Source organism: Drosophila navojoa, chromosome 2 (assembly GCF_054131105.1).
Source record: "Drosophila navojoa isolate 15081-1374.11 chromosome 2, UAZ_NAV_1.0, whole genome shotgun sequence".
Lineage (NCBI taxonomy): Eukaryota > Metazoa > Arthropoda > Insecta > Diptera > Drosophilidae > Drosophila > Drosophila navojoa.
In genome coordinates this window covers 19,563,851-19,589,461 of record NC_142890.1, presented here as the reverse complement: position 1 = coordinate 19,589,461, position 25,611 = coordinate 19,563,851, and the positions used below count along the sequence as shown (strand labels likewise).

Below are 25,611 nucleotides of genomic sequence, written 5' to 3'. Positions count from 1 at the left end.
CGCTATTAAAAATATCTTTTTTTTTCCTGATGTTCGTGATATGAGGCGAAAATAAACAGAATATATTTGGTGGAGCTATTAAATAGTCGACGGCTGACATGGAGTTGACTTATAAAAGCTGTCAACTCGCCGGTACAATGTTATTTTATTAGCACTGTACTTGGTTTTAAAATTTTAATGAATTTACCTGTGCGTGAAAACAATTGAAATGACATTTTTATGACGCACCACACACAGCCACATAAAAGATGATAGCCAATTCGAATGAAGCCGCAAAGAACCTCAAATGAAACAAATAAAAGAAAAGAAGACGAAATTTAATATTAAAACCACTACGTTTTTTATTGTGAAGCTCAAAATTACAATTAACCTACAGTAAAGTCTGACTAAGCAGGAATACAAATTATCAGTACAAATCTTATTCAGTATAAAAATACAATATTATTTAATAAAGACAGAATATTTTTGTCAGCTTTTTAATAATTAAACAAGCTTTTAGCTAGTAATTTATTTTTAAAAGACCTTATTAAGTTATAAATTTAATTGTTGAAGCTTTTTAAATATCTTATAAATAATATTTTTAAATTTCTTTTCAATTTATGCAAGCCGTTAAAGTCTCTATGCATTAAAAGCTTAAGCAGCTGCTGTCAAACTTTATGCTTTTGTCAGGTCACTTAGCAAAGCACAATAGTTCTCAAACTGTGCGCATGCCTGAACTTTGCCATGGCTAGAAATACAAACATATGTATGTATTTTAATTGGCCTTAAGTATTCAATTAATTAATTAAACACAATTTAATATTGTATAATTAATGTCAAAAAATGAATAAAAAATATTTTTAAAAATTTATATATATGTATGCATATTTGAGCATTTAATAATCTATTCGATTAATTCAATTAAATTCTTATTCATGCCAATAAAGCGCACTGATGCGGTTGTGTTTGTTTAATATGCTAATATTTATAGCAGCCACTTACGCCTCACACACCGCAAGCACACACTCACACATACTCAGACAGCTCACGCTTCTCTTGCTGCAACAGTTGTTTCGTCTTTTTGGCGCCAAAAATAGCAACGAACGTAAACAAAATGCGACCTTGCGTTGCAAAATGGCGCTCAAAGCTCTGCTCGCACGCTCTCTCTCTCTCACACACACACACACACACTCTCTGCTCTTGCTCTTTGAGTCGTTTGCAGCTAGACAAAAGTGGGTCACACGCTGCGCCTTGAGTGACTTTCGTTGCACGCCGTCAGATGGCGGCTCAGTTGTGTGCGAGACGCGTGCGAGGCGCCACGTTTATTGCTATAGTGTCGCTTTATTGCGCCTGCCGCCAGGCAAATTCGGCGCGCGTTTTCTTTAGCTGCTCGAATCAATAGCCAAGTGAAACTCAACGTGAAAAAGAAACACAATAAGAAAAGTGTCGCCAACAATTGTGCTTTATTTGTGGATCCCTTGTGCGGCTTTGTAGCTCGGCTACCCATTGTTGTTGCTCAAGTGCCAATAGCAGCAGCAGCAGCAGCAGCGCCTGATAAACTGTAAGCAACATTTGCAAGTCAACATTAAAAATTCAGCACTCCTAAGTGGCGGGTGCAGCCCTTGGTTATCGCTTACGCTGATACTTAACGTTGCTATAGGTGTTTCGATATGTCTTTGTGTGTGTGTGTGTCTGTGTATGTGTGTGTTGCTGACTTTAAAAGTGAGCATTGTAAAAGTTACGCATACGCCGCGTAGTCAAGGCACAAATGACGTGACATGCACAAAGCAAGCCATGGCCTGACGGCAAAAGCTGACACAATCACACACACACACCGATACACACACACAGCCACACTCCGACTGTCAGACAGTCAGTCGTTACAACCGCCGTGACAGACATTTATGACGCGCAAAAGGATTTCACGAACTTTTTGTCAAGCCAGCGCTTGGCCCTCCCTTTGCACTTGACGCCTGGCATAATTAAAGTGTAACCACATTTGAAGGGCGCATCAAGTGGGGGCACAACTCACACTGTGGGCGTGGCCGTGTGTTTTGTTAGCAGCAATTGTTGTTATTGCGACCGATGGCCATGTATCCATTTCTGGGCCCATGACAAATGCGAACAGTTTTGCAGTTGTCCCGGCTGTCGGCGAGAATGTGGATCTGACAACTGGTCTAACTGTTTCTGACAGTAAAAACTAAAGTTAACAGAGTCACTTAATGTATGCAACTACTGCAATTGTCAGTCAAAGAGAAGTTTAGCACAATGAGTACATAATAAAGCGATTTTTTATTTACATTTTAGATTTGGTTTCCTTTCTTTTCAATTTTTTATATTTTATGCAAGGTTGCATGGTGATGATGATTTTATTTAATTTTTATACCCAGAGCCCATTACAAATGGGAATCGAATTATCGGATCTCGTAATCGAGCAGTCTCGAGAGCTTTGTTACTTGTTAAATATGATATTTAATGTTTATATGCAAAATAATGAATGTTCATTAGCCTTCCCCTAAAAGTAGGCTATGTCAATGCAATTCTTTGTAAGAACCATGCGCTGCTCCACTTTTGTTTGTAAAGTTGTTGAGAGTATAAATTTTATCAATAAACAAATGTTGGGTTCTCTATTAATTAACAAATAAAAAGATGGTCCCTTTAAAAACTCAGCTGCTTTAGTTAATTCTTTAAAATTTTATATCAACTTATCTGAGAGGTCTATAATTAAATAAGCAATATTTAAAGCCACTTTTATTGTATATAATAAATCAAATAAATCAATCTTCCCTTCCATAAACTCATCAAATTTTAGTAAATAAATATTGATAGATATTTATAATATACAAACTGAGACCTTTCTTATAATACCTCTCCCTCCTGTCATAAACAATCCTACTTTCCGCAGTATCTCGTAGTCGATCTATTTGAATTTTCGCCTTTTTAATTGTTTCCTTACCTGCTGCAAACGATTTCCGTGCGTGGTTCCTTGCTCTTATTACATTATTATTTGTTTTTCTTTTTTTGAGTGTTTCTTTCAAAGCACCTGTGCTCGCTGGTCTGGCCACTTCCACATCCCCTATCCCCTCTGACTGCCAAGCAGTTCCTTTCGAATTTATGGCTTTTTTATTGGAACTACCTAAAGGAACAGTTAGCTGTGTATAATTCATAAGGCAAACACTCCAATTGCTTTTCTTGACTTGGTTTCGCTTCCATTCGCATTTAGCCTGTCGCCAGATTGAGGCGATAATAATGTCTATTAATAAAAAGGCCCGCGCACTGCACGCCCCTGGCCTGTGGCCTCTTGGCTCCGGCCCTTTTTGGAAGTTGGTAGCTAATTTAATAGCCCTGTTGGCCAACTTGAGTGTGTGGCTGACTGTGGTTGGCTCTGGTTAAATTAACGCTCGAACTTCTGTTGGCTTTGCATGTATTTTATATGTATCCCTGCGGCCATTTTATGAAAACATCATCAGCAGACGCGCACAAGAGGCCCACTCACTCACACTCAATACACAACTTTAATTTTCATACGTTTTTCCTGCAAAAAAAAAAAAATGGAAAAGTAAAAACAGAAAATGAAATTCTTTTCATATGGCTCATATCCTTTAATAGGCTTACGCTTAACCCCACAGCTGCGTTGGCCGGGCAGGCAGAAAAGTTTCTTAAATATTGAATGTGATGTATACATATGTATGAGTGTATGAGTGCTTGAGTGTGTGTGTGTGTGTGTGTGTGCGAGTCAAACACTCGAAACGTGCTTCATAATGCAAATTGCATTACGTTTTCAAGGGGTTGACAACTCGTGTTTAAGTTGACTTTTTGGGTCAACGAGAGCCAAACGAAGGTCAACGTTTGGGGCAGCTTCCGAGCCATCATGCGGTCATCTAAAATAGAAAACAACAGGTGGATATGACTATGATGAGCATGAAATACCCTGTCTTAAGTTGGTATAAGAACTAGAGCTTGACATACGTAGGCTTGAAACTGATTTGTTTTATTTACTATTTACATGTACCGTGTCTAGATAATGATATAAGTGAGTGACTTGACTAGTCTGGGCATACGGATGCAGCTTCTATACAACCCTATACCTAATTCAGCATTTATGATGATATTTTAAGAGTATTTTTATATGCATGGCTCCCGCTCGACTGACTAGCGCTGCAAAGGTTTTTATGAATCATAAACTATTTATACCAGAGTAAATTACATTTTACAATTCCCAAGTGATTCGGGCGCTAATTGAGTGCTGTGCGAGGCATAAGGACACTCCTTTGACTAGTTGCTAGATGCTAAAACGCAAGCGCAGCATGTAGGAAATGCCATTAGATGTAATCAGCTTTTCAATGTATATAGTGCATGGGTAATTCACTTAATTAACTCAATTTATTGTCGTTTATGGCCACGCAATCAGTCGGCCAACTGTCGCGCTTCTCACAGCTGCCACGCCCTCAACTGAGTTTCGTGGCCTTGCAATTGGCTGAGAATTTGTAGCATTTAGTTTGAGATTCGATGCGATTTGCTTGACTGCGTGTCCATAAATCAAAGGCGGACCTGACGTCATTCAGCCGAGAGCAAGCAGAGCAAACGATAGAAGGATACAACAACAAAGGCCAGGATGCCTTTAAGGATTTGTTTACCGACCCTTCCACTCGAGCGTAGCCGTCAGCCTTGTGACCCCAATTGACGACGGCGTTGTAGGTCGTCTTACATCGCATCGACAATCAGTGGACAAACATCAAATTACTTTTCTATCCTGGCTTCAGTTTTCAAAGTTCTACCCACATTGTTATGCATACGCCACGTGTGCCCAGTCGAGCTGCTGATAACTAAATCAAGGCCACCAAGAAAGACCAATTATTTATGAAGCAATAGAAATGCGTCAACTGCAGCACGCACGGCAATTGAGCGCGTGACAGGAATAACTAATAGTTGTTTCATTCATTTTTATGATTAATAAAAAGTTTCGAATTGAAACGAGAAATAGAAAAGGGAATATGGGAAAATATCAGTAAATATTTGAGTAATCCTAATACTATCCTAATGTCCCGCTACAGATAATGATGCGCACACTTAATTGAGACTTTCGCTATTTATACACCTGCATACACCTGTATGAAGATAGAGCTTTTAGCATCGCCAAGTTAACGTGCCCGAAGAACTTTTCATAGGCTGCGCTCCTAATTGGCAGACGATAATTTCCTAGCTCGAGGCATGCGAAGCATTTGCTGTGTTGGCACAGGTCAAATTGCTGGCAAATTTTAAATTCCCTAGGAGCGGCATTTGATGCAACATTTTCCAGGCATTGCCTGCAGCAGCAACAGCAACAGCAGCAACAGCAACAGCAACAGCAGCAGCAACAGCAGCAACAACAATGTGCGTCCTTCGACAACGAATGCCACCTGCCTTTGCTCTACCTTTCTTGCCCAGCTCCAACAATGTGCATCGACATGTATAACTCTGCCTGTGTGTGTGCGGATGCGGGTGTTGAAGGCCGTATTAAAGTTGCCCCAACTGTAGTTTGTTTGCATTTTGATTTACACTTTTTTATGGCGCATTGTTTACCTTTTAATCTGCTGCTGGCATTATAAATGCATATGCCACGATTATTACTCATACGTCAAGTGTTGCGCGCATATTTGTTATTTATGAAAACCGCCCGCACTCCGCTACTTAATCCTGCAGCTTAACAGACAAAATATAGTTTAAGCATGATATCAGCTTGCGAAGGATTCATGTTTATACCAAACACAAATTGCTACTGTATAGAATTAACGGTTGACCTGGGCACTGTATGTATAATTAACTAATGATTACACTGTGCAACAAGCTCACGATGTAATTATCATGTAGACTGATTGGGGAAAAACGACAAAACAAACAAAATTATGGTTAATAAAGCAAATTATATGAATATGACTATGAATATGAATATGAATATGAATATGAATATGAATATGAATATGAATATGAATATGAATATGAATATGAATATAATATGAATATGAATATGAATATGAATATGAATATGAATATAATATGAATATGAATATGAATATGAATATGAATATGAATATGAATATAAATATGAATATGAATATGAATATGAAGAAACCAATGTGAAATTATTATAAAAGTAATATGCTATATATAAAAAATTATTTAAATATTTAAAAATAATCAAAGCCTAATTATATTTATCTAATCACATATTTATAGCTTACATATAATTTTTTTTTAAATAAAAATAATTTTTTATTTATTTATTATTTACATATAATACTTTATTTTAACTGAAATTAAATTATGTTAATCAAATATTTAATGATTACTTCCATAAATTAGAGAACAATTTATACCATAACAAATTGAGATAAGCTTTCAATGCATATAAACATATTCTATATAAAATGCATATAATTTATACCATAACAAATTTAAACAAAACTTTCAATTAACACACTTCATCCATCTCGAAGAGCGCTTGTGTTGGACAGTGTTCTGCCCAGGCTAAGACTATTGTGGTAGGGCTACCCCATGGCGCCACCGAAACTACAGCATTGAGCAGCGCATCAGCAGCCCGGCTGCTGTGCGGAGCTTTTGCTCGAGCCACCGCAGAGCTTTCACTCAAAGCCCGAAATCTTCTAGTGGCTGCCGCTCAGAATTTCAGTTCAGTTTTCAGTTTTCGAAACGTCGCCTCGACGCCAAGTCGTCACACGCGTCGCGCAATCTACAACAACAAACAGAATTTTAAATAGCTCATTTGAAACAGAAAAAAATAAGAAGCAAACGAAAACAAAATACGAATCGTATAGAGTTTATAAAGTTTTGTTTGGGTGCGTAATAAAATTTTGTAATCAGAATCCGGTTTTCAAAACAACAAATGTATTATGTTTATTTCATGTTGTTGTTGTTGTTGCTGTTGTTGTATGAATGAAAAATTAGAACTTGATAAAAATATACAAACTGTATTCCATATTGGCAAATTTTGTATATACTCTATGCCACATAGCGATTTTAGATACTCTCAGGCGTGTGTGTGTGTGCCTCTCCATGTGTGTGTGTGTGTGTGTCGGTCTATATTCGAAACACAACACATTTCAGTTCAAGCACATTTATAAAGTCTTGAGATATGGGTATATATAGTAGAAATATGTACATAAATATTTGCCCATTGCAATAAATGTATATAATAATAATATATCAACTAGGTAATGTTCACTGCAAGCCGAATAACTCATTTGAATGCTGGGTATTCCACGACATATACTGTATTTCTCACATTATATTTATAATTATGATAGGGGACTCTATCAACTCGTAGGTTTCAGCCCCTATAAAGCACTTACATAGAAACCAATTTTTCGCAATTTATTTAAATAATATTTGTAAAGACTAAGTAAACTATAAATGCATTTTTTTAATTATTAATAAGCTACAATTGTTTTCTGTAAATTAATATATTAATTTCAATTTTTAATTATTTTTTCTAACTGCTTAAGTTCTTAAGTTCTGCTTAATAATTAAATTTTACCGATTGTTTTTAAAACACACTTCACTTTTTATGTTTTTCTTGTGACTAACAAACCTTAAACACCTTTTATGTTTACCAACTCATTTTTCAGTTTTCCAGCACACACAAATTGCCTAAACACAATTGGGAAAACAAAGAAGAAGAGCGCACAATAACAAACAATGAGGTGAAGCAACAATTAAATATTATTTGATTTATTTTCTTTCTTTTATTGCTCACAAACATCTATGATGATTGTGCACATGGCCAAGCGGGTCGCGCCCATATAATATACATAGAATAAGTATGACAAATATAAAAACAATTTATGTATATACAAATAAATATGTATATGTATGTATGTTTATATAAAGTATATAAACTAGAACAACAACAAAAACAATCAGACGACGACGTCATTCTATAAAAACGCCATGCCAATTAGAGATAGACAGAGACAGAAAGCTAGAGAGACTCCGAGAAAGAGAGACCACGAGAGGGAGAGAGAGAATTAGAAGAAGCAACAAAACAAATACGCGAATAGTCGTTAAGCGGGTTCAAGTTCTTGGCAATGGAACAGCTTTTGAAGGCAGACGGCATTAAAGTTATGTCAGACTCAACTCTCGCTCCCCCACCCGCTCTTTTCCACTCTCTCTCTCTCTCGCTCTCTTTCTCTCTGTCTCTATTTTGTTTATTTTTACTGCCTGCCATGCAACAGGTGGCCAGCTACCGGAATACATAGCCACATGCCCCAAAGGCTCATGTCGCAGTACTTGGCCCAAATGCGATGGGATTTGCGACCAAAGCTCTGTCGACGCCTAGTTACCAAATAAAATATTTAGCTAGGGTTTGTTGCCAGCCTCACGGGGGCTCAACTCATTGTTAAATCGTTAAGACAAGAGCTTTTTTCAATTTATCAGCAAGTTGATATAATTGCAAAAGTTTCGAACGAAATAAATATTTTAGCCCAGGCGCCCCGCTCGAGCCCACAAAATTGGGCCACACAAAGTAACAGATGAATAAGATAAACAAAAGTGAAACACAAACAGAAGGCGCTGCCGGCATCAAGATGTAAATTCACCCAAGAGTCTAGAATTAGCGATGAGCTGCGAGAGGAGAAGCAGCCAGCTCTGCCATGATTCCAGCTCATTGAGTATTTAGGAATCGTAAAGCCTGAGTGACGTGCTCCTGCGATAATGGGAAATCGAAGTCTCTAAGGGCTTTTGACATGCAGACCGACTTAATCGAAATGCTCTATTATTTAGTGAATTTACTTGCACTCTCTAGAGATCTCAGTATCAATCAAATACAATTATATTGATTAATGCATATGTCGATATACTTATTAAATCTATCGCTAGATTTTTCTAGCCATTTTTCTTACAGTTTAACAATTTTCCAAGTCAGTTTCTTATAATTAAAATCTTGAAATGAATTTAAATATTCTCTTTCCTTATTTTCTTATTTTTTATTCGAAGCAATTGTTGTTTTTTTCTTGGTATTATATCTTAGCTCGCAGATAAATATAATAGACGCACAAACATTTCCCTCTAAAGTAGATTTCTTTTATAACCTATACCACAAACAGCATCTGAAAGTCTATATGCCCATGTGTGTATATTGAAAGCCAACTTGCTTAATGTTTCTTATGACTGCCAATTGGCAATTGCCAAATTGCCCGTGGAAAGTGCTTGAATAAAAACTGTGTCAATTCGCCAGACCCACGCGGCGTATGAGTAATGCACAGCAATATAATGAGAAAACAGCAGCTAGATAAACACGATTTGTATACAGCGAATATAATTTGTAGCCGGCACCAGGTTTTGTTTAAGCTTTAACACTCTCCATAAAGTCACCTAGCGATGACATCATCCGCTGTGCCGGTGCCGGTGCCAGTGCTAATGAATCAGCTGGTCTCAAGCTGATAGAATCGACAGTATTCTAATTATTTTCTTTACTGTTTCTCTCTCTCTCTCTCACGCTCACTCTCTCATTACTCTAGCGATACGAACGCAGCTGAGCCGACTGTGCCGTTGGCCGAATTCGTAGTGCCACCGAATTCAGATCTGGAAGAGCCCATAGTGCCGCTTGCCCAGCCGCCCAAAATGAACGAAACGCCCGCTGCCACGCCTGCAGCAACGCCAACGGCAGCAGCAACACCAACAGCAGCAGCAGCAGCAGCATCAACAACAGCAACACCGACTGCTGGCAATGACGCCGCAGCTGTGGCAAAGCCAAGCAGCAGCAGTGAGGACAGCATCTTCTCCATCATCTACGCGGTGGGCAAGAAGGTGGCCATTGTGGGCTCCATATATCTGGTTGGGTATATGGGCTGGTCTGTGGCCTGGCTTATTGCGCCCGTTATATTGTCGGTGGCGCGGGATCAGATGGCCAAGACGTCGGCGAAGAGGCGTGACATAGCCAAGGCATCAGCTCTCGCCTGCGAAAAGGATGTGATTCTCGCACGCATCGACGAGCTGCCCGCCTGGGTCTACTTTCCGGATGTGGAGCGTGCCGAGTGGTTGAATAAGGTAAAATCTTGAGATTGGGTCTGACGCTAAGCTATTCCTAACGGGTGAGTTCCTTCCGCCATAGATTCTGAAGCAGGTCTGGCCCAATGCCAATCACTTTGCGCGCACCTTGGTCAAGGAGACGATTGAGCCAAATGTCGCCTTGGCCCTGTCGCAGTACAAGATGAATGGCTTCCGCTTCGACCGGATTATATTGGGCACGATTCCGCCACGTATCGGCGGCGTCAAGATCTACGACAAGAACGTGGACCGCAATGAGATCATCATGGATCTGGATTTGTTCTATGCCAGCGACTGCGACATCAACTTCTATCTGGGCGGCATGAAGGGCGGCATTAAGGACTTCCAGATTCACGGCTGGGTGCGCGTTGTGATGAAGCCGCTGATACGCTCCATGCCGCTGGTGGGCGGCCTGCAGATCTTCTTCCTCAACAACCCGAACATTGACTTCAATCTGGTGGGCGTGATTGACTTCATGGACATGCCGGGACTCTCCGATCTGCTGCGCCGCATCATTGTGGAGCAAATCGGCAATGTGATGGTGCTGCCCAACAAGCTGCCAATCTCCCTCAGCGACGAGGTCTCCGCGGTGTCGCTCAAAATGCCCGAGCCTGAGGTGGGTGTTCCTAATTATTATCCATGTGTCCGATTTATTGAACAGATCATTGATGAGTGGGAGGATGTATACATATATATTGTCTGATTGATTGACTGACTGATGAATGTTTGAAGAGCAGATCATAGAGACTGATTAGTAGAATAGAATATACATATATGAGCTCTAATTTATACGAGCAGCTAAATAAATTTTTTATAATTATAATTTTATAATTATAAAATAATTTATTTTTATATACAAAAATAAAATGAATTAGTCATAAAAGTATTAAATTAAAATTATTATATTACAATCAAAATTAATAGAATTTAAAAAAATAATAATAATATAAAATGTATTATTAAGATTATTATATTACAATATCAATAAATAGAATTTAAAATTTTCAAAATTAAATAAATAAAAAATAAAATCATTAAATAAAAAATAAAATCATTATTTTTTATTTATTTAAATTGATTTTTTTAAATTATTTTTTTTTTATTTTATTTATATTTAATTAAAACCTCTCTGAACTATCATCTTCTTTTTAATTAATATAAATAATTTTAGTTTTAATATTTTTGCTTACACATTTTTTTTTTTACTTTTCTAATCAATTAATATTATTTAATTTCAGGGCCTGTTGCGCATTCACGTCGTCGAGGCCAAGAATCTGATGAAGAAGGACATCAGTGTGCTGGGCAAGGGTAAATCGGATCCGTATGCCATCGTCAATGTGGGCGCCCAGGAGTTCAGGACGCAGATCATTGATAATAATGTGAATCCCAAGTGGGATTACTGGTGTGAGGTACGTAAGCTGGCTGCAATGCAACTGCAGATACTGCCTCTTCGCTTTTCGTAGTCTGTTATGGCCGTTGCCGATCGATTGCTGCATGCTGCAAAACACACACGCAGAACACTGTGAACCACATGAATTCCTTATGCCGTAGCCTTTGTATTTTTTCAATACTTTTACCATTTTTCATTTGAATTTCCATGCATATTTCTTGACATTATGTACTCGTGTTTTGTTTGTGCGTCTCGGGTCTGCCACCAGGCGACAGTTTTTATTGAAATGGGGCAATTTGTTAATATCCAACTGAAGGACTCTGATGATTCCAAGCAAGATGAAAATCTCGGCAGGTAAGCTATTCATTTAACTGCAATCCCCACACCAAACTCTCCTCTCTGGGTGTGGCTCACGACATTGAGTCGGGTCGGGTCTTACGCTAACGCTAACCCATCCAAAAAATCCCCTCCACTCAAATTCACCGCAAATCGTATGTGAGTAATACCCGTAATATCTATGTTGGTTACCGTTACTAGTGCATGCCTTGCTTTAACTCTGCATAGGCTTAAGTGTTTCGCTCTTGCTGTCAAGTTCAGACACTGCTCTCTCTCTCCCTCTATCTCTATCTTTCAGTCTATTTCTTATCTTACACACACTTGTTTTTCTAGGCGGGTATTTTTACCAGCATCAATCACTTCGTTGGTTTTTCTTTGTGGGACTATGACCAAAGTATGCCCGGCGTACAGGCTGATGATATATTGGGCAGGTTGTATTGCGGCATGAAATTGCGTTTCTGTTTAACCTTGTCATTGCATTTTTTATTTCCTGTTATGTTTCGTTATGTTTTTGCAAGTTCTGCCTCATAATAAACCTAGTTTTATCCAGCATTTACTGACAATTCCGACGCTTGACAGGAGTTGACCCAGGACTGTGATGCAAATAAATGAATGAATTTAGCTCGGAGAGCGTATTAACTCCGGTTAAGCATTTGCAATTCAATTTAGAAGTTAGCTAAACTGATTTTCTCTCAGTTTGTGGAATCTGTAGAGCCTATAAATGTTTATGAGGAACTTATGATTTTATAACGTAAAGTATTTGAACTTCTTGTTAGAGTTTGATTATCTGAAGTCGTGACAGTCTAGAAAATAGTATATTTTGTAAACTCTCCGAAACCAATTTGTGAACATGAGAAATTACTTTTCTCATTGTTTCATGAACACTGAAGACAACGTTCAATAATGATAGCACAAAATCTGGCAACAGTTATCAAATTGATAAAAGCTTTGAAGACACGTTCCTTATTTAGCTCCTACCGACTGCTATACGCTGAACTGCTGAATACTAAATATATATTAATACTAAAAACAAAACTACTAGAAATACTAACAATGCATGCGCAGCTATACACCTACACAAACACACACACACACAGCCAGATGGAGCACCCTGTACTGTACACTGCATGCTCTGTAGAGTCGTTGCCGTAGATGGATTGAGTCGAATAATTACCACTGTACATACATACGTAGCATAACTTGTATTGAGCTGAGCAACCCGCTTGAAACTAACAGTATTAATACAATATCTTCCATATTACCATAATGCGGATAAGGCTGTGGTTGAGGTCTCACAACGTGCCATACTCGTGCTTAGACTCTTTGATTGGGACCGCACAAGTGATGACGAGTCGCTCGGCAGGTTAGGCAATCGTTTTCACCACAACATCAATGAGTATCTCAAAGAAAATCGAAACAATACAATTAACATATTCAATATAATACTTTGTCTACTAAATCCGTACAGCTCACACTATTCTCACAGTACACAAAATCTGAATTCCCTGAACAAAGTTACTCAAAAGCTCCACTTTCGACCCGAAACCCGCTTAAAACACTTAACAACAACTTTACGTTAGTTAAATTTGATAAGAAATATAATGAAACTTGATGCTAATACAAGATTTTTAATTTCCGCCACATTTAGAGCCACAATCGATGTATCCAGCGTGATCAAGAAGGGAGTTCTAGATACTGTAAGTATATAGAGATGGTTAAGAGATTTAACAGAAGGGGTGAGAAAATTCATATGCAGCTATATGGAAGTCTTTGTATATATATATATTAATCGATTCCTATATGAGCTATATAAAATCATATTATATTCGTTTGATAAGCTCGTCCATGTGAATGGGAAACGAATAAACTTTATTATTCAAAGCAAGTGAAACCCCATTAATATGTTACTCCCGCCTTCACAGTGGCTTGCTCTGGAGGATGCCAAGCATGGCGATCTGCATGTCCGTTTGCAATGGTATAAGTTGACTGCCGATCCGAATGATCTACAGCAGATCTTACTGGAGACTCAACTGTTGCGTGTGACGACCATGAGCTCGGCTGTGCTCAGCGTATTCATTGATTCCGCTCGCCATCTGAAGGTAAGAGATATAGTGTACAGTTGACAATCGTAGATAAAGCTCTGAATAAACTGATATCCATTGCAGCAAGCACGTGCCAACTCCAAGCCGGATCCCTATTTGGTGTGCAGTGTCAACAAGCAGAAGAAGCAGACTGCTATGATCCTGCGCGATGACTCGCCCGTCTGGGAGCAGGGCTTCACCTTCCTGGTAACCAATCCGAATAACGAGAGCCTCAACATCAAGATCTATGACCAGAAGACGGGCAACGATATTGGCCAATTCACCTACACGCTCAGCACTCTGCTGAAGCAGTTCAACATGGAGGTCATTCAGCAGCCCTTCCAGCTGCAAAAGTCTGGACCCGAATCCAAATTATATATGTCACTATCTCTGCGCATTTTGAAGGCAGGTGAAATCGACGATGAGTCGGAAGCATTGGAGCAGATCGCAGCTATGCAGCGTAGCACATCTGTCAAGACGCCCGATGCACCGGCACTAACTAGTCAAGTATCCAAGGTAAGAAGATATAGTAATAATAATATATTTTATAATCCATTTGTAATCTCCTCTTGCATTCTTTTAGGATGAGCAGGCCAAGGCTAAACGCCTCTCCGCCGAGACTCCGATTAGTGAGGAGGAGCCCATCAAGAGTACAACAATAATCCCAGCGTCCGCATCGCTGGAGAAAGCAATTAGCGAAGTGGCCAGCTCGACGCTGACCCATCGCATGCCCGACACGATTTCCACGGCCGGAGAGCATGGTCTGGGCCGCATACAGCTGTCCATCACGTACTCGGCGCAGCGGCAAAAGCTAGACGTGACCATACACAAGATCATGAATATACCGTTGCGGGATCCGAGCAGCATACCCGATCCGTATGTGAAGCTGTATTTGCTGCCTGGTCGCAGCAAGGAGTCCAAGCGCAAGACCTCCGTCATCAAGGACAATTGTAATCCCGTCTACGATGCCTCCTTTGAGTACCTCATTTCGATTGCCGAACTGCGGCACACCGAGCTCGAGGTGACCGTCTGCACACAGAAGGGTTTCCTATCGAGCGGCAGTCCCATTATTGGCATGGTGAGTCCGCAGGCAGTAAACAGATACCCGACCTACCCTCACCTTCCCCTACCTACCCTTAGCAAGCCTTGCCTACCTACCTTCATGTTCCCCTCTACCTACTTTACTTGCCTTAGAATTCCCAACTGTTAATTCGGCTACAGTTACGTTTAAATAGCAGAATTTTTGTGCTACATTCGTTCTTGCTTCGGCAGAACATATACTAAAATTGGAACGATACAGAGAAGATTAGCATGGCCCCTGCGCAAGGATGACACGCAAAATCGTGAAGCGTTCCACATTTTTTTGCTCTACAATATTTAAAAAAATATATAATAATCAATAGTAAAAATTTTTTAAATCGTCCATATCTTTTTAATTTTTCAAAACAGAAAAAGGTTTACAGTTTTCTCTTTATATTTATTTATTTTTAATTTATCACATTTCTTTTATCGTATTCCCTTGCAGCTTAAGATACCGTTGGATGACAGCGAAATAACTACGCCCGCTGGCCTGAAGTCCTGGTTCGATTTGCAGCCCGAGCAGAAACATGAGTGAATGAGCTGGAGAAGGAAATATAATCTCCTCGAGAGCCGCAGCCAGCACAATCAACTGAAATCGTTCGACACTATTTTTTTTGTATTTCTTATGTGTATAAAAGGAAAATGTATTTATAATTCTCATAAGCAAAACTGTTTGGTCTTTCAGCAGTTGAACCAAAACTCTCTTAGTCGTGCCTCTGAATCTCTATTTTCTATTGTAGTTTAAATAAAGCAAATTATTTGTGTTGACAATTGTAACAAATGTGTATTTAACAAGCTAATAAAAATGCAGGTTAAAATAAATAAGTTTAATTGTTCAAGCATAATTGAAATGTTTAATAGCTGTATGCTGATTTTAGTTTATTACCGGCTAAAATGTGTCTGTTTAGCCTGTGCAACAACCAATCACAAAACGAACAACAGATGGCGCTCTTCACACTATGCTGCTTAGTCATGTGCTTGTAATTCCCAACTGCTCGTTTCGCTGGGTGCACGTATAAATAGCAGAATTTTTCAACTACATTCGTTCTTGCTTCGGCAGAACATATACTAAAATTGGAACGATACAGAGAAGATTAGCATGGCCCCTGCGCAAGGATGACACGCAAAATCGTGAAGCGTTCCACATTTTTTTGCTGCACCTCCCTCCGAATTTCTTGTAAAGAAAAATATGGTAGATATTTGTTTTTTTTTGTGTTGCTGTCGCCATTTATTTTCATATTGAAATTTTGTATGTTGTTTGAATATATATAGACACAATTGTTATGTTGCTTGGACATGCTTTATGTTTTTTTTTTTTTAATATTCATATTCTAAATATTATATTTATAGTTTTCGCTGTTCCTTCTTTCATTTTATTTTATACATAATAATTATGTAATCTATTGTTTTGCCTTAAGGCTCGTACAATTTGAAATTTTCAACACAGTTTCATTAAAATTATTTGTTTTTGTATATCAATATATGTATATATATTCATAATTGTTTATCAATTTATTGGACACCACATAAATGTTTGTATATATATTTGTTGTATTATTTGGATAGCCTTGCAGGCAGTCTGTTGAGCTGAAAAGCTCAATAAGTTAGTTTCTTGACTTGGAATCTTTACAGAACTACGAATTGTTCAGCGCTTCGTTTTCTAGCGAAGTTCTAAAATTGTTTTTCTCTTCAGCTCTTCGTACATTATTAAGTTGAAAATACAAATTGTATTCTTTAAATGGACACATTTGAATATGGTTCAGGCTCTCTCTTTTTTTTTTTTGTAAATATGTATATACATACATATATATATTTATATGTATATATAGATTTTAGTTCCCACGATAATTTCTTGGTTAACTTTCAATATATTTTTGAAGCTGTACGTAAACCTAGTACATATATGCATATATGTTTGTATTATGTATATCATTTTGCTCCTTAAGTATTTACTGAATATGAAACATGTATTCAACATTGAGGTAGTTAATCCTTTGTTTAGGTATTTCACGATTTACAATTATGTTTTTATTGATATCGACATATAAAAAAATTGGTAAATATGAAGCACATTTATTTAAAGCACACATTTACATTACACAAATATAATATTTATGCTTTTGCAGGTGTATACATATACGTATATATATATATATTTTTGTATTCGCATTCTTTGTTACAATATAATTAAGAATTATATATGCATATACATGTATATATGTATATAATATTTAGTATGCTCTTTACACATATTAAACACTGAGGAACTGTCGTGCTTACTTCAATGCCGCGTCTTGCACTTCATTTGCATATTATATATTTTGCAAATTTTTGGACAAAGACAATCCTAAACCTAAGCAACTCTGCATACACTATCCATATATAGCAGGTATTACATTCCATAACATTTTCAGTTGCTTGTACTTTGTATCTGTGTGTGTGTGTATAAGTGTACTGTGTGTTTGGATGTGTGTTTGTGTGGGTGAGTGATTATATATTAGACGTAAATGTAATTTTGAATTTTGTATTCATATCACTTATGGATTTGAAGCTCCTAAAACATGAATTTGAAAACCCTAAACAAAACTGATGGCCAATTGATAATTGTTACATATTTTACAAGTACATACAACTATACATATATATATGTGTTTGTATGTTTCAGTTGAATTTGTTGTTTCCCATTATTTGTTAAGCCTAAACTAACTACTAAATTTGTTTGCCACGTGCTCAACTCTGTGGGTGATACGAGTGCCTAAGTTCTAAGTTTTTAACTTTAATCACTTTTATTATTTAATTTTCATTTTCCTTTTGTGTTTGTATTTTTTTCTTTCTTTCTTTCTGTCAAACAAAAGCCTCGAAAACGATCTCCAATATCAAAGAAAAGAGAAATAGAAACCAAGTGCAGACTAAACGCCTTTCGAATGTTTTGAACTTTCTTCCCTTTCCTCTAGCCTAATTGTTTTCTTCTTAAAGTTCTTTTTTTGATATCAACTGAACACAACGTATTGCGCAACAAATAGCAGTTATATAAGGCTAGGCAGGCCCCAACCCGAACTAAATGAACCCTAGATACACAAATCCCTAACACAACAAAATAAACAAATACAAATATCACAAAATTAGCATCGAAGCAGAGCAAAACGTTCTTTAACAAACAAAAAAATAATAATAATAATAAACAAAAAAACAATCGAAAGAAATCGCAAATAAATGGAAAATTAATAAAACTCAAATTGTGTTTTAGTTGTTTTTTTTTTTTGGTTTTTTTTTTTGTGTTTTTGTATTTGAAACTTAATTTGTATGCACTTCAAAGAGCGACCCGCAACTAAAGTTAAGAAATGAATGTAATTTAAGTTCTTGCAAATTGTTTGTTTGTTTGTTTTGCCTAAAGTTAATAAATTATCCTTTATATTGAAGGTATATCATATGGGAAACGTAAATAATGTACTTTAATTTATAAAAAACTTAAAAGTATTTGCGTAAAACCTGCAAAGAAAAAGGTTTCACCCGAACGAAATCGAAGCATACAAAGAAAATTAAAATTATATCACCACGCATACATGTAAATATATATATATATATAGGGATATAGATATATACGTATATAAAAGAGCAGCTATATAGTATTAATCAGTAATGTTAACTAAAAGCATGCATAGAAGACATGCGGTAAATTTAACAGAAATTAAACAATATTTTCATTGTGCTTTTTCTTTCAAACATAGTTTAACTTAGGCGCAAACAAAAACTTAAAAGCTGACAACCTAGGACCGATAAAAATATGTATGTAGGGGCGGGTGGGGCCAACAAACATAATGAACATAATTGTTATAGATTATATATATATATATATACATATATATATGTTTGTGTATATAAAAGTAAAAGCTCTTCATTTTAGCCAACTGATATATAGAAAAAACTTAAATCTAAACATTGAACCAATTTATACATCGTTTATATATATAGCATAAAAACTTAAACAAATAAATCGCAGTTGTATATATATATATATTCATATATGGTTATATAGTTAAATATATATGTACGTTTCCTTGTTGTTATTTTGTTGCCTAATTTAGTTTCGCAATTCAAATGTTTCAACAAAATCAAAAAACTTATCTCGTAAGCAGGTAAAACTGGTAGCTAATTCCTAGACTCGTTTTCTTTGCATTTAGCTGTTCGATTCATGCGTTCGTTCCTTTATCTTAATATTCTTCTTAATAACTAAACGAATTTTCGTAGTGGTTTTATGTTTTATGGTTGCCTCTTTCTTTACATTTTGTTTCGTATTTTGTTTTAGAATATTTTTGAATATTTTTACTTTAGCTTTACCCAGGGAATTCTATTTTCTTTCGTTTCAATTTGTTAGCGCTGGCCAAACAAGCACTTATCTGCTGCATGCAATGCCAGGCTCCTAAATCACAGTTACAACTATTTCTCACATTCACATTTGTTTTTGTTTGTTTTTGTTTTTTGACATTCTCGCTCCCTCACTTCTCTCTACACCAGTTACCATTCACTTATTATCACGCACTCAAGCAGAACATTTTTTCAAAATTGTTTGTTTGGTTTGGTTGTGTGTGTTTTTTCGTCTGGGTCACATTGCCGGGCTTTAGTTGGACAGGGATTTAGTTGGCGAGAGCTATGGCTACATGTTAGTCACTGCTTAAGTCTAGACTTGATGGGCGGTTCGTTTAAGCTTTGAATATTTGGTCTACGATTTGCGCAGCTCCTCGAGCCCGCCGTTGGGCATGCCGCCGCGCATATTCTCCAAGACTTTATTCACAAATTCGGTTGAGCCGCCCGCAATGCGTATGCCCGCTATAAGAAATACAATATAATCAATTAATCTCTGATTTTTATGCATTCACAAGACCAATTCACAATTCCACTTACATGAAGCCGTTGCATAAATGCGTTGTATCTGCTGATCCACCTCCTCGGTGGACTCGCCCTGACTCTTTGTGCGATGCTTCAGCGCCAGCGCCTGCTTCAGCTCAGCGATGCCGTTCATCAGACGCTCTAAAAACAGAATATAGCTATGATATAGTTCAGATACATCAATATACTACTGCCTGCACTCACTGTGCTCAATCTCCAGGCCATATAGTTTGATTTTGTTCGCCTCGTGCTGGGCCTTCTTCTTCAGCCGGCAGGCGCGTGATGCCAACTTGTTCTTCTCCTTGCGCGACTTTGGACGCACATTGAAGGGCAGCTCTGACACGGGCGTCATGTCGTTGATGGTGCGACTCAGCTTGTCCAGCTCCTTGCCAATGTTGTGCAGCTTGCGCGCATTCGGCGTCAAGTCGTTGCCATCGCCCTTGCGTGCCTTGCCGCTGTGCTGTTGAGGCAAATATCAATTTGATAAGAATTCGTTATTCGGGTTATTAAAATTATTATAATAATAATACACTCTAATAGGGTTCATCTTCTTCTTGATCTCCTCTTGCTTATGCCTTGGACGACCTACCTTATACACCTTTATGCCGCGCACCGAGCACGTGGGACTGAACACGGGATCTGTGACCTCGTTGAGGAAATGTGGATCCTCCAGCTTGGACTGGAACACCAGCCGCTTGCCCTTCGGTCCCTTGGCCTGTACATTGTACTGCCAAAAGAAACGCTCCTTGCCCTTGCTGCCGGCCAACTGATTTGGTGTCGATGTGCGTGTTTCATCCTCATCCCCAGAGCCTGAGTTAATGCAAATACTAAATTTAGTTTATGCATATGGATTTATATATAGATTTGCTCACCATTATCGCTGCTGAAGTCATCGTAGTTGTCGCTGTTGTCACTGGAGGCATCGTCGTCGTCGTCCTGGGAGAAATCGATGCCATCGGGCGACAAGACGCTGCCGGTGCTCAGCGAGGAGAAGCTCTCGGCCTCGGCCAGCGAGCCGGTGGAGAGTAAATGCTGTCGCGGCTCACGTCGCATCCAGATGTGCTCCAAGCCCAGATGCGTCGGCGCCGACGACGATAGACGCGATAGCTGCGAGCTCTCCACAGCGGAGCCGCCAGTTGGATAGCCAAAGGATTTGCGCATGTTGCCAGGCGTGGCGGCTGTTGCCGTGATGACCACCTGGCCGGGGCTCTGGTTGGAGCTGGAGCTGGCATTTGCCGTGGCAGTGGTTGTGCTGTTGCCGCTGGCAGCGCTGCCAAAGCCGCTGCTGCTGCCGCCCGGACTGAGCGCGGCCGTCTGGCTGAGCAGCGAGTGACGGTCGGGCGGCGAGGACATGGCCATGCCCTTCTTTGCCAGCTCCTGCATGTTGCGCGACTTGACCAGCTGGTATTGCGAGCGGCTGGCGTGCGGCGGTGGGGGTGGCGTCAGTGGCGACTGCGATGCCTGGCTGCCCGGCGAGAAGCTCGAGCCCAACTGAGATGGCGGCTTCTGTGGTGTGCTGTGGAACAGCTCGTAGGTGTCCGCCTGTTGTTGTTGGGTCTGCGAGAGCAAAACTTCCAGCTGAGCCTGTTGCTGCTGTTGTTGCTGCTGCTGCTGCTGCTGCTGTTGTTGCTGTTGCTGCTGCTGCTGCTGCAGCAACTCTAGAGGTAGAGCATCTTGGGTTTGCGATTGCGGCGATAGCAAAAAGTTCTGTGCCGGCAGAAACTCCTCTATGGTGCTCATCACATCCAAGAAATCGCCGCCATTCAACTCGGCCAGCTCGGCCTGCATCTCGGCCTTGTCGTTGGGAAAGATGTAATCGTCGTCCAGGCTAAATGGCTCGTTTTTGGTATGAACAATGGCGCTGCTAATGTCGCTCCACATGGCATTCGAGTTGGGCGTCATCTCGTAGAGCAATGCGCTGCCATGGACCACATCCTGCAGCAGCGATTGCTCCGATGGCAAATTCAGGCTGAGGCACGAGCTCAGATCGGGCGTGAAGTAGTTGCTGCTGCCGACGCCGGCGCCGGCAGCGCTGCTGTTGCCACCAGCATTGTGGCCGCCCGAATCGTTGACGCTGCTGCTGTACAAATTCGAGCTCAGCGGCGAGGTGGCGCCCAAGCTGACGTCCTGCAGCAGAGTTGGTGACAACGAAGCCGCATCCAATGCGTCCAAGCCAAAAACGTTCAGTTCACCCAGCTGCAACGATTGATGTTGTTGCTGTTGCTGCTGTTGTTGTTGTTGCTGCTGCTGCTGCTGCTGCTGCTGCAACTGTTGCTGCTGCGCCATGCTGGGCAAACTGTGCAAATGATGCTGCTGCTGGCGTGGAGTCGGTGTCAATGTTGGCGTTCCGCTCAGCTGCTGATACGGATGATGGTGGTGGCTATGATGGTGGCTCTGATTGGGATTGTTGCTGCGCGGTATGCTAATTGCCGTTGTGCTCAGCATTACATTCGATGTGTAGCTGTTGCTGCTGCTCGAAATGGCACTCGAATTATTGTTGTTGCTGTTGCTGTTGCTATTGTTGTTGCTGTTGCTATTATTGTAGCTGCCCGCCTGTAAGCTCAGCGAGGGCGTGGCCAGTGCATATAATTCGTATTTCAACGGATTGCTGCTGCTGTTCGAGCCACTGTCAAAGAATTCCGATGACATGGGATATACCTGATTCTCAGTCATGGCGTCACTAATGTAGAGATCAATGCCGTAGGCGAAGGTGGGCAGAAGGCGTGGCTGCTCCCAACAGAATATATACTATAATATGATGCCACCAACAATTGTTGTTGCTGCTGTTGGCTCTACTGTTGCTGTTGTTGCTGTTGAGCGCCTGGCGCCCAGGCGCTGCGCTGCGACTGCGCAGTTGCTTAAGAGCTGCTGCAAGAGATATTGAAAAGTCAAACAGTTAGTTAAAGCCAATTGCATTGCTGATTAAATTAAGCATAAATAGTCTTTAATAGCATACGAAATGGTTGAAAGCCAAGCCTCAAGGCCTGCCAGTTGCTGTGGACAGCAACACTCAGAATAACTTGTATACCTCAGCTCTAAACTATCTCCCAAGAATAACCTTAAGCAAACTTTAGAGTAGAGTATAGAATTGCCATTCCAGCAATATATGGAGAAAGATGTAAGAAAACGAGTAAATATATTATAAGCATTTATTACTTAAACTATTTTAATATTAAGAAATTCGAACTGGGAGTTTGGAATTTATAAGCTATAACCAACAACATACTGATAGCATATCAGATCATAAGTGCATATTATCAGAGACTACAAGAAATCTTATTTATTATAGAAAACCTAATAAGCCTAATTGAACTTTATGTTAATTCCTCTTGCAAAGCCAGATTCCAATGCAGCTTTTATCTAAAGCTGAGCCGGAACTATGCCGCAGAGTTAATATTAATATCTAGATATATCTACAGCTGTTTGTAATATCGAGACTGTTAGCTCGTGTTATATGATTGATGGAACAACACATAAACGATGTTGTTCGACAGGCACGTGGCAGATATAAAGATAGAAAGACAAGGAGATAGAGAACGAGAGAGTAAAAGGAAGAGAGGAAGCAACGTGAACGGAAATGTTTTATTTAATTTCCAAGTGATTTGCAAGTTCTAATATTATTTATACAGCGACATTTAAAGATCCATGCTTAAATGAAAAATAATAAAAACAATACTATAAAAGATAATCGCAAACCAGATGACATAAAAATGCGAACTGTCTATCTATAAAATGTTTTGCAAAAACTCTTTGACTAATTCTAGACACTTCGTTTGTTTTAGTTTTATTTTCTTTTTTACGCTAGGATTAAAATATAACCCGAGATCATATTTATTCATATTTATCTTTTTATCACTATCATAATATTCATAATTAAAATAACAATTATAAGAATTATTATTATCATCGTTATTCGCATCATTAATTAAGATCAGTATGATCATTGTCACAAACATTATTGCGAACATAATTGTGAATATCAACAAGATTATCATGCAGCGTATCTCTTTTAATATTATTAACAATAACATTATGATTATAAGTACTACTATTATTATGATTATGATTACACTCAGCATTATTTTAGTCTAAATTTACGGAGCTTGGGCCTAGCAATCAGTAGATAGATCAACTCACTTATTCAGCTTTATGGCGCATATAAATACATATTATTTTTAGATTCAGTTTACCTTCTTCTTCTGTCTATTAGTCACAAACTATATACCTAGCACACACTTGTGCCATAAAGGAACTATCAAAATCGAAAGAAGTTAGAAAATGCAAAACACGAGAAACGCGAAATCTAGCCAAAAGCAACTAAATAACACAAATAGGGAACAAAAATAAAATTAAAAGAAAAAAAAAAACTATGCCAAATATTTTTTATGTTTCTTTTTCCATTGATTTGTTGCTAAATTCGTGGCTCGACGGCTTTTGCCTTTGGCCGGGCAGGTGACTCCACAGTTTGTTATTGTTCTCCCTACTGTTGTTGTCGTTGTTGTTGTTGTTGTTGTGGATTATAAATATTAATTAGTTTGTTTACAAAGAAAACGAAACTTCTGGATGATTTAAATGGCCATAAATTTGGAATGGAAAATTGCATCTAGTATAGGGACTATAAATTTCATCGCTGCGCATTTCTCGATACAATTAAAAAATGTGCTTAGGAGTCCTTGAATGCAGTTCCAAAGCTCTCAAAACACAAATCCATGTATAGCAAATCTTATACATATATATGTGTGTAAATTCATATGTTTGTACACATATTTCCTTAGCTTATATAAATAATTACTAATCGTTTATCGATATTGTTATCGAAAAATCAATTTGTTGCCCTACAAAATAATTTATGTTAATAGTAATCGACAATTAATTTGAAAACTCTCACAATCAATCTATACAGCTCTTTACATTCATATCATCCCAATGAATGTAGCTCAATTAACATATTAATGTATAAACATATGTCATAATTATCATAGTTAATGTACCTCTCCTCTTTTAAATTTTGTGATATCAGACTGATGGCTTATGGATCGATTTCTGTAAAGTTGACACAACAATTGAATAATTTATTTGGTATTTTGACTAATTATGAAGTCAGCTGTTTGATACAACACTTACATACTTATAGATTTACATATAAATTTGTAATCGTACTTGTATGAAAGACCTTGGAGTTAATATCACCCAGTCTACGAAGCTTATCTATAGCATGTAGTCTGTCGGTTTTGGGCGATAAGTCGACATTTTAACAGCTGATAGCCGGAATCAATTACAACAGCCGAAACACTAGAGTGGACCGAGCATTGCCACCCTATTCGTCAAGGTCATGAGAGAGCAAACCAAGCCTCACACATACCCACACAGCACACACACATTCACATTCATGGAGACAACGTGTAGCATCTAAGGCAACACTTGAATAGCAAAAAAAATAACAACAATTCTACTTTTCTACTTTAACTAAGTGATATGCTTGTTTCTCTGGTTTCTTTACATATTATTCCTATTGCTCGAGCCCGCCTCTTCAACAATCTACCGACCTCCTTCCCTTCATTATTCTTTCGCTTTGTTGCTTTTTAAATTGTTTAATATTCGTCAAAGGTTGCCGAACGCGTCGAAGGCCAAACAATTTTTTTTATTTCGAAGTCAAAGCGCCCTCTATGAGCAAATGTGGTTAGTCGAGAACATATGTATATGAATACAAACATATCTACATACATTTATACGTATATACATACATATGTATGTATTTGTGTATGTACTTAAGTATAAATAGGAAACATACGGCTGGCACTTATATACAAAAGCTAC

At 38.6% G+C, this 25,611-nt stretch overlaps 2 protein-coding genes and 2 non-coding genes across 16 annotated transcripts in view; 3 read left to right on the top strand and 1 right to left on the bottom strand.

Annotated features, from left to right (window-relative positions):
* The first annotated feature begins 1,282 nt into the window (after positions 1–1,282).
* On the top strand, positions 1,283–15,732 carry Esyt2 (extended synaptotagmin-like protein 2). 5 transcript variants are annotated; one of them, XM_030390918.2, is made up of 11 exons: positions 6,654–6,812; positions 7,602–7,676; positions 9,492–10,020; positions 10,085–10,636; positions 11,259–11,429; positions 13,024–13,109; positions 13,395–13,443; positions 13,669–13,845; positions 13,912–14,343; positions 14,411–14,905; positions 15,353–15,732. In XM_030390918.2, the coding sequence occupies exons 2-11, from the start codon at positions 7,672–7,674 to the stop codon at positions 15,440–15,442; spliced, it is 2,586 nt and encodes an 861-aa protein (XP_030246778.1). In that variant the 5' UTR covers positions 6,654–6,812; positions 7,602–7,671; the 3' UTR covers positions 15,443–15,732. The 5 variants fall into 5 exon arrangements, with proteins under 5 accessions (XP_089121835.1, XP_030246778.1, XP_030246775.1 ...); XM_030390915.2 differs by lacking the exon at positions 13,024–13,109 and adding an exon at positions 12,080–12,177; XM_030390916.2 differs by lacking the exon at positions 13,024–13,109 and adding an exon at positions 11,679–11,764.
* Positions 15,084–15,190, top strand: LOC115565715 (U6 spliceosomal RNA). Its single transcript, XR_003980859.1, has one exon. It is a non-coding gene; the product is annotated as a U6 spliceosomal RNA (small nuclear RNA).
* A 219-nt stretch (positions 15,733–15,951) lies between the features above and the next one.
* On the top strand, positions 15,952–16,058 carry LOC115565714 (U6 spliceosomal RNA). Its single transcript, XR_003980858.1, has one exon. It is a non-coding gene; the product is annotated as a U6 spliceosomal RNA (small nuclear RNA).
* Positions 16,059–19,362: 3,304 nt separating this feature from the next.
* Positions 19,363–25,611, bottom strand: part of REPTOR (repressed by TOR) — a 28,389-nt gene continuing 22,140 nt past the window's right edge. For 6 of the 9 annotated variants that reach the window (XM_089265713.1, XM_089265718.1, XM_089265716.1 and 3 more), the window contains 5 exons: positions 20,667–22,662; positions 20,384–20,604; positions 19,999–20,254; positions 19,810–19,935; positions 19,363–19,734 (listed from right to left, as the gene is read on the bottom strand). In XM_089265713.1, coding sequence (XP_089121839.1) covers positions 19,628–19,734; positions 19,810–19,935; positions 19,999–20,254; positions 20,384–20,604; positions 20,667–22,467 — 2,511 coding nt within the window. In that variant the 5' untranslated portion in view covers positions 22,468–22,662 and the 3' untranslated portion in view covers positions 19,363–19,627. The remainder of the gene's footprint in view (positions 19,735–19,809; positions 19,936–19,998; positions 20,255–20,383; positions 20,605–20,666; positions 22,663–25,611) is intronic. The other 3 variants (XM_089265715.1, XM_089265717.1, XM_089265712.1) reach the window with 1 other exon arrangement.

Coding starts and splice junctions, on each gene's coding strand:
- Esyt2 (XM_030390915.2), top strand. Junction 13,444..13,668: donor AGAAGGGAGTTCTAGATACT/GTAAGTATATAG, acceptor CCGCCTTCACAG/TGGCTTGCTCTGGAGGATGC. Junction 13,846..13,911: donor ATTCCGCTCGCCATCTGAAG/GTAAGAGATATA, acceptor TATCCATTGCAG/CAAGCACGTGCCAACTCCAA.